This window comes from Passer montanus, unplaced genomic scaffold (genome assembly GCF_014805655.1).
Source record: "Passer montanus isolate IOZ18808 unplaced genomic scaffold, ASM1480565v1 scaffold58, whole genome shotgun sequence".
Lineage (NCBI taxonomy): Eukaryota > Metazoa > Chordata > Aves > Passeriformes > Passeridae > Passer > Passer montanus.
This window is the reverse complement of record NW_024370816.1, coordinates 4,932,449-4,940,359: the sequence shown is the minus strand read 5'-3', so window position 1 is coordinate 4,940,359 and position 7,911 is coordinate 4,932,449. Positions and strand designations below refer to the sequence as shown.

The 7,911-nt window shown below is 45.4% G+C and overlaps 1 protein-coding gene across 2 annotated transcripts; it reads left to right on the top strand.

Annotated features, from left to right (window-relative positions):
- The first annotated feature begins 225 nt into the window (after positions 1 to 225).
- PTGS2 (prostaglandin-endoperoxide synthase 2) lies at positions 226 to 7,693 on the top strand. 2 transcript variants are annotated; one of them, XM_039726360.1, is made up of 10 exons: positions 226 to 248; positions 588 to 704; positions 815 to 958; positions 1,383 to 1,526; positions 1,906 to 2,087; positions 2,891 to 2,974; positions 3,145 to 3,391; positions 4,295 to 4,581; positions 4,741 to 4,888; positions 5,032 to 7,693. In XM_039726360.1, exons 2-10 carry the CDS (start codon positions 632 to 634, stop codon positions 5,436 to 5,438), a joined length of 1,716 nt encoding a protein of 571 aa, XP_039582294.1. In that variant the 5' UTR covers positions 226 to 248; positions 588 to 631; the 3' UTR covers positions 5,439 to 7,693. The 2 variants fall into 2 exon arrangements, with proteins under 2 accessions (XP_039582294.1, XP_039582295.1); XM_039726361.1 differs by lacking the exon at positions 226 to 248 and adding an exon at positions 298 to 492 and having other exon boundaries at positions 5,032 to 5,438.
- Positions 7,694 to 7,911: the final 218 nt, after the last annotated feature.

Here is a 7,911-nt window from a genome sequence, read left to right as displayed (position 1 = left end):
GCCGGTGACGGGCCCTCCTCACAACCTGCCTCCGGCGGGCCGGGATGGGCGGGGCGGTAGTGAAATCCCCTCATCTTTTCGTGCTTCCGGCTAGTGACTCAGCGGGCTGTGCTTGGCGCTACCATAAATACTGGATGTGCGGCGGGGGCTGGCACTTCGAGCTGCCGAGCCAGCACCACCAGCCCAGCCCAGCATGACGCTGCTGCCCCTGGCCCTGCTGGCCGCGCTCCTGGCCGCCGGCCGCGCCGGTGAGTCCGCGCCGCGCTCCGGATCAACGCACGCTTTGCCTTTCTGCTTCTCCTGCTCCTCGCTCTCTTGCCGTTTCTCTGATGTCTATGGGTGCCAGGTCCCCCTGGCCTGTGAGGGATGATCTCCCCTTCTGACGGGGGTTATTGCTGGCAGCAGACACGAGGCGAATTCGGGCGGTTTTAAAGCAGCTCCCTGGTAGCCCAGGGATTCCCGCGGATGGATGGTCGCTGTGATGCCTTCGTGGTCAGCGTTAAGCTCCGGGGTTCTCATTGTCTGAAGTCCTGGGAAGGTGGGAGTGTATTGCAGAGATGCTAACCCGAGCTCTGGTTCTCCCGCAGCCAACCCTTGCTGCTCGAACCCCTGCCAGAACAGAGGCGTCTGCATGACCACTGGGCCGGATCGCTACGAGTGCGACTGCACCAGGACAGGCTTCTACGGGCAGAACTGCACCACACGTGAGTATCCCGCACCTCTCTCCTTGGAAATGAAACGCATGGCCCAGTTCCAGCATTGCAGGTTACCTCCATAAGCTAATTAATAATAACCTTCCCATTGTCTTTTGCAGCGGAATTCTTCACATGGCTGAAGCTAGCACTGAAACCATCACCAAACACTGTCCACTACATCCTCACCCACTTCCAGGGAGTCTGGAATATCATCAACAACATTCCCTTCCTAAGGGACACTATTATGAGATATGTACTAACATGTAAGTGTGAATTGTCTCTTCCAGTCCTCTTAAAGCTTACTCCAGAATATTGCACTGAATTATCTGTTCACAAACCAAGCAGCCTAAATTGCATTGAAGTTAAAACACCAAAATTTAAGACTTCTGCATGATGCAGGCTTGTATGAAACATGCTGAAGTGCAGCTTAATTCTGCTTTCTGCAAGAGTCCAGGATTTTGCGGACATGAACTTGGCACCCAATTGCTTATGTTAATAGTGAGATCCAGCTGATCAGCCAGGATCTAGTCCTGTTATTCAGTAACTGTAATCATATTTAACATCAGTAACTGATATGTGTGGAATTTACAACTGCTGCCAAATATATGCAAAAGATCTGGCTTTATGATTATTTTTTAAGACTAAAATGTACAGTTAAAAATAACCAAATATTTATTTGTCTTTCAGCAAGGTCACACTTGATTGACAGCCCACCAACTTACAATAGTGACTACAATTACAAAAGCTGGGAAGCTTATTCCAATCTTTCCTACTACACAAGAAGCCTTCCTCCAGTAGGACTTGACTGCCCAACACCAATGGGTGTTAAAGGTGAGGAATAAACCAGACACGTAATGATTGCTTGGTCCTTTCTAAGAGGAAAAATTAAGTAGTAGTTCCTATGAGACATGCTTGTCTGTAGCCATTTTTCAGTGTAGTTGACTTTAGAAATAACCATGTTTTGGACATATTGTTTGAAGATCTAAAAGATATTATTCTGGTTCTTGCTATTGAGTTATATGGTAAAAACAGGGAATTTAGAAATTTCTAATAAAATCAGAAAGTGAGCATAGAAGAGTAGATAATTCCCCTTGTTTGTATGCTGCTGTCATTATATTCCACTGAAAGTCTTAAGCCTTTTTGTTAGGAATAAACTTCAGTATGGCATAAAGTGTTGTCTTGAGTATCTCACTGTCTGTTTCTCCCACAGGAAAGAAAGAGCTCCCAGATTCCAAGCTGATTGTGGAGAAATTTTTGCTGAGGAGAAAGTTTATTCCCGACCCGCAAGGCACAAACGTGATGTTCACCTTCTTTGCCCAGCACTTCACCCACCAGTTCTTCAAGACGGACCAGAAGCGGGGCCCTGCCTTCACCAGAGCTCTCGGCCACGGGGTACGGTCACAGCTGGGGACACGGCTCATGCTCCTGGGGAGCTGCTGAGCACCTGGAATGGCCGGAATGGCATCCTGCAGGTTGCCAGGGGACACAAACACCTGTGCACACACTGTGCCACAATCCCGTGGGAGTACCCCTTCTGTAACTGCTCCTCAGGCCAAATTCCAGTGTTCAGCAGCTACTCTTCTCGGGTCGGAACCGCGTGCTCTGCACAAGTGGTTCTGTTTAAAATATCTGCCTAGTGATCTCTTATTGTTCCCAAAAATCTGCTTTCACCTAAAGCATGTTAGATGTAGTAAATATCCAAAATTTCTCTGGACTCTGTCAGTTCCAAAGTGCTGTACCCAGCACTTAAGTATTGCTTATGTACTGCCAATAGCCTTAGTTTAAAAAGAACTTCAAAAGCAGACTTGGATTTAAGATCTTTACCTATAAGATAGACATCCTTTGGACAGAGTTCTTCACTATAAGTGTCACTCTTATGTCCAAACCAAAGCTATATATTGTGTGTATATATAGAAAGCTGTCAGCATAACAAAAAATTGCTGACACTTTAAACAGAGTCCTTTTATATTGCTGATGTAACCACCTCCTCTTATGCAGAGATGGCTCCAGTTGCCAGGAAATAATTTGGCTTCATCTTAAATATCAGTGCATGATACTTGTAAGGTAGCGGTAATATAATTGAAAAGTAAACATTTAGGGGGTGAACTCGTATTGGTATCCATAGAAGAGGGACTTATCCTAAAATAGCAAAAAATGCAGATTGGCTTCATGTCCCAAATGCTTTTATTTTATAGGTTGACCTGAACCACATTTATGGAGAGACTCTGGAGAGACAACTTAAACTGAGGCTTCGAAAGGATGGAAAGCTAAAATACCAGGTATGTCTTAGCTCAGAATTCTTCCCTCCTTGCTGGATGGCATAGATTTCCTAAATTAGTGCTGTGTGAATGGTGTAGATGATCTAAAGTGTGAGTCAGAGCTGAGAGAGTGGACAGAGCTTAACCCCAGTATCGTAGCTCACAGCTCCTGTTGTTTCCGCCTTGCACAGATGATCAACGGAGAAATGTACCCGCCGACGGTGCGGGACACGCAGGCAGAGATGCTGTACCCGCCCCACGTGCCCGAGCACCTGCGGTTCTCCGTGGGGCAGGAGGTGTTCGGGCTGGTGCCGGGGCTGATGATGTACGCCACCATCTGGCTGCGCGAGCACAACCGCGTCTGCGACGTGCTCAAGCACCAGCACCCCGAGTGGGACGACGAGCAGCTCTTCCAGACCGCCCGGCTCGTTCTGATCGGTGAGAGCCCCACTGCTAGTGCAGCTCCAGCTCGAGCCTGCGTGGCTGGAGTGAGGGGGAAGCTATCCCGTAAATTGGGGTGCGAGTGGCTCCTTCGTGGCCTGTTGCTGGGGTTGTGTTGGGGTGCGGCTTCCCCCCAGCTCTGCTAAAGATGGAACTGAAGAAAACTCAGGGGCAGTCAATTCCTTCATCTGAGGGAAGCAGAACTGAAAGCAGTGAAAAGACAGGAAGCTCAGGTTCCTTTCTCAGAGAAAGCCTTTGAGGGTGGATGACCTCAGGCGCCCTGATCTGGGGTTTTGTTTTGGTTTTTTCCCCTAGGGTTGGGTCAGCTCAGGTATGCTTTAAAAGAAAGGCTGTGATTAAGTCTAAAGTTCAGAAGGTTATGTAAAATGTAACTCTGCATAGTTCTCCTGTCTAATTGTGTGCCCAGTGATATTTCATCTTATGTAAAGGGTCATATGCTCTAAGCTGGAAAAGCCTTGCCCCAACTGAAACCAGAAACCGAGACGATTTGATTATATAGTTCAGAAGCTGAGATTTGCTTTCAGACATCAACTTTCTTCATTATCCTCTCCCTCTGTCCTAGAGATATTGTATAACTGAACATAGTGTAAATACTGGTGTGTGCTGTTCTTTGGAGGGTGACAGGAATCGTGTTTTGGGAGGGGGAAAACAGGCTGTACAAAATATCTCACTCCCCACAGCCAAGAACTCTTGGGATCTGAAGTACTATTCCACCCCTTAGTCATATAAAATACATGAATTGTTTTCTAGGAGAGATAACAGAAAAGTGTTTGTTGTCCTGACCATTGTAGTATATTTTAGAACAGTTCAGAAATGGTGTTTTCCCTGCCACTGAGGAGAAGCAGTGCCAACATTCTCTCCTGTTCCTTTGTCCAACAGGAGAGACAATCAAGATCGTTATAGAGGACTATGTGCAGCACCTGAGTGGGTACCACTTCAAGCTGAAGTTTGACCCTGAGCTGCTGTTCAACCAGAGGTTCCAGTACCAGAACCGCATCGCAGCTGAGTTCAACACCCTGTACCACTGGCACCCGCTGCTGCCCGATACCTTCCAGATCCACGACCAGGAGTACACCTTCCAGCAGTTCCTCTACAACAACTCCATCATGCTGGAGCATGGACTATCCCATATGGTCAAATCTTTCTCCAAGCAAAGTGCTGGCAGGGTAGGTCCTTCCTCAAGTTGATGGTGAACTAGAGGCATGAGCCTCTGGGGGTGGGACAAGGGAATGGGATAAAGCTATTTAAAACTAATCACTGCAAAGGCACAACTTCCTCATGGCTCATATCAGGAGATCTTATAGCTTTTCCTCTTTCATGTACAGGTTGCTGGTGGGAAGAATGTTCCTGCTGCAGTACAGAAAGTGGCAAAGGCTTCCATTGACCAAAGCAGGCAGATGAGGTACCAGTCCTTGAATGAGTACAGGAAACGCTTCATGCTGAAACCGTTCCGATCCTTCGAAGAGCTTACAGGTAACAGCCCTCATCCTTCCCAGCAAATCAGAGACATTGCCTTAAAATGCCCACAGAGTCCTGCAGTGCCATTGCTGGGCTTGATCAGGACAGTCTTGCACAGAAAGTGGGGTTTTTCCACTTACAGTTTTTACTCGTTGCAGGAGAAAAAGAGATGGCAGCGGAGCTGGAGGAGCTGTACGGGGACATTGATGCCATGGAGCTGTACCCAGGCCTGCTGGTGGAGAAGCCCCGGCCCGGGGCCATCTTTGGCGAGACCATGGTGGAGATGGGGGCTCCCTTCTCCCTGAAGGGGCTGATGGGCAACGCCATCTGCTCCCCTGAGTACTGGAAGCCCAGCACCTTCGGGGGCAAGGTGGGCTTCGACATCGTCAACACGGCCTCCCTGCAGAAGCTCATCTGCAACAACGTCAAGGGCTGTCCCTTCACTGCCTTCCACATCCTGCCTCCCGAGCCCACCGAGGCCACGATTAACGTTAGTACCTCAAAAACTGCCATGGAAGATATCAACCCCACGCTCCTGCTGAAAGAGCGCTCTGCCGAGCTGTAGAAACCCAGCTATCCCTCTATTTATTTATTTAACTGTGTTATTTATTCTATTTATGGCTTAGTATTTAAAAAAACAACATGAGCATCTTCATTGTGGGGGTTGCCTTAAATTCCTTACTGAGGTAAGGCTTCCATTTACAAAAGGGATTTTCTGTGTTTCAGCTTGATAGTGGTGAATCCCTTGTTTAAAATCTTCTGTAACAGAATGATGTATTCCAAAGTGGATAATGGTTTCAACGTCTTTTTACTATTGTTTTAATACTTGATGAAGGGGGATGGTGGTGATTCTGTCTGGCAGTTTTCATAGGTCACATAACACTACAAAAGCAACCTTTTTTCTCAGCAAGTTGAAAGCAGCTATTGATGTAAAAGTACAAGAAAAAATATGACTTTATGAAAACTGCCAGAAGAGATTATGTATTTCATATGAGCACTCAAAAATTAACAGAGAAAAATACTTGAGACTTAGTTCTTTATGTAAGGTCAGAAAATGCATTGCATTTTTTGTTGATACTACCTCTCCCTCACTGCAGAGATGGCACTTTGTATCATAACTTAACGTCTCTTATGTACAAATCCACTTCTGGATTTAGATGAAAGTAAATTTTGTACAACTTTTTAAAAATATGTTTTTAATGTTTTAAATATTTAAAGTAAATTTTTTACAAGTTTTTAAAAAAATATTGTTAATGTTTTAAATATTTAAGAAAATAGTACTTTTCCTGGATTCTACTTCTTTTTGAAGGAAGTGTGACAGATGTATGTGTTGTGTAAAGGGGTGAGAATGAGGTACTGAGCTTAGCAGTAACCAACTCTCAGGCTGCAATACAAGTCTGCTTGCATTTGGATAGGGATGTTTTTATTATGTAACTCTGGAGAGGTCTTAAACTTGGCCCAAGGCACTGGGATTCTTTTCATAGCTGTAGTTCTCTGGTCTACTTGATAATGTAATTTTTATGTCTGTTACTCTAAGGACAGAAGGGCAGTATAGCTGGAGTTCAGGTATGCTGTGCTCCCAAAAACAGGGGGGCTGTAAACTGAGCAGCTCTGTAAATACACAGAGAACTGAACACAAGAGATTCAGCAGCACTTCCAAGGCGCAGGAGGTGGCTCTGCCTGTGTGCACAAGCTGTACATATAATTTGTACTTCTATTTATTGGGGGGGGGGAGGAGGGATAATGTTTTATTTATAATTTATAATTTAATTTATAAACAGAGTTATTTTAAGTAAGTGGCTTAAGCTTCTTTAAAACTGGCCAGCACAAAATCTCCTAGACATATTTGTCCTAATCTAGCAGTAAAATATCTAGTCTCATCTGGGCACATAGGTTGCACAGGATCTTGTATAGGACTTCAGACTTTGCATGTAAGGGTATCTTTTTTTAATTTCTAGAGAGGAAATATAGAAGATGATCTTCCCATAAAAGCAGCTGGGGAACTATAGGGAAAAAGAAAATGTCACTTCAGACTGGAGTAGAGCAGCAACCGGGTATTCTGTGCCCCTGCCCAAAATTACTTGACTACTTGTGGAAAAGGACTTGAGTTTTCTATTTCATCTGAACTCTGAAGCACTTGTAGAGGCTTGTGCATTGTACCAGCTCTGGCAGCAGTGTAGTTTGTGTGTGGCTTCTGTTTCCATGGATTTGTGCAGAGCCGGCCATGCCTTGTGCTGGGCAGGTCTGTAGTAGTGGCCATGAACAGCTGAACCAAGCTCTCCGCAGCCATCGATACCAGTGGCTCATCTGGAGTGGTCCTTGGTATGGATGCTGTGGGAGCAAGAAGGGCATTTGTTTTCCTTTCTCTGTTGGAAGCACGAAGAAGGGAAAACCTTCTCTCCCCTTGTCTCCAAAGGTGGTCAGTACTGTACGTGCTAACGAGTGAACACTGCTCGGACACTTGTTCCTCATGCAAATTGTCCATCAGGTCCAGCTTTGGGCACCCTTGGAGCACCCTTCTGCCAATAACCCAGGAGCAGGGTTTGGCAGAGACTCTATGGGAGGCAAGTCTGGACAGATTGAGTTATTTTGGGGTAGGCATAGAGAAATTCCTCAGACCATCTCACTTGCATTAAGTTACAGGCTGCTTCAGCAAGGATTCCTGTGCACTCTGCGTTCTGTACTCTGCAGCCGTTAAATGTGGATGTTTGAGATTATTTATTTGAAATTCTGTGAATTGTTTTTCACTTTATTTTTGTAGGACAACAAGGTTGTTAAAATGCAATTGTTTATATAAATAAATTGAAAATGTTACCTTTATGTGCTTATTTGTTTGTGTTTTCCTTCAGCAGTATTTAGGGTGGAACAGTTCTTTAATTGATTACATGGAGAATTACAGGGCATTACCAGCATCACTAAATTCTCTGATGTGTCAAAGCCAAGATTCCTGTAGCTTAAATTGCCCAGATGGAATAATTTTTTTCTCTTTGACCTCAAGTGAAAAGGGATTTCACTGTTCCATCCCTGGAGGAGCCAGC

Bases quoted from the DNA above. Each gene is read 5' to 3' on its own strand.
- PTGS2 (XM_039726360.1), top strand. From the start codon at position 632: ATGACCACTGGGCCGGATCGCTACGAGTGCGACTGCACCAGGACAGGC. The intron at 959-1,382 runs GTAAGTGTGAAT...TTTGTCTTTCAG, and splicing joins TATGAGATATGTACTAACAT to CAAGGTCACACTTGATTGAC. The intron at 4,889-5,031 runs GTAACAGCCCTC...TACTCGTTGCAG, and splicing joins ATCCTTCGAAGAGCTTACAG to GAGAAAAAGAGATGGCAGCG.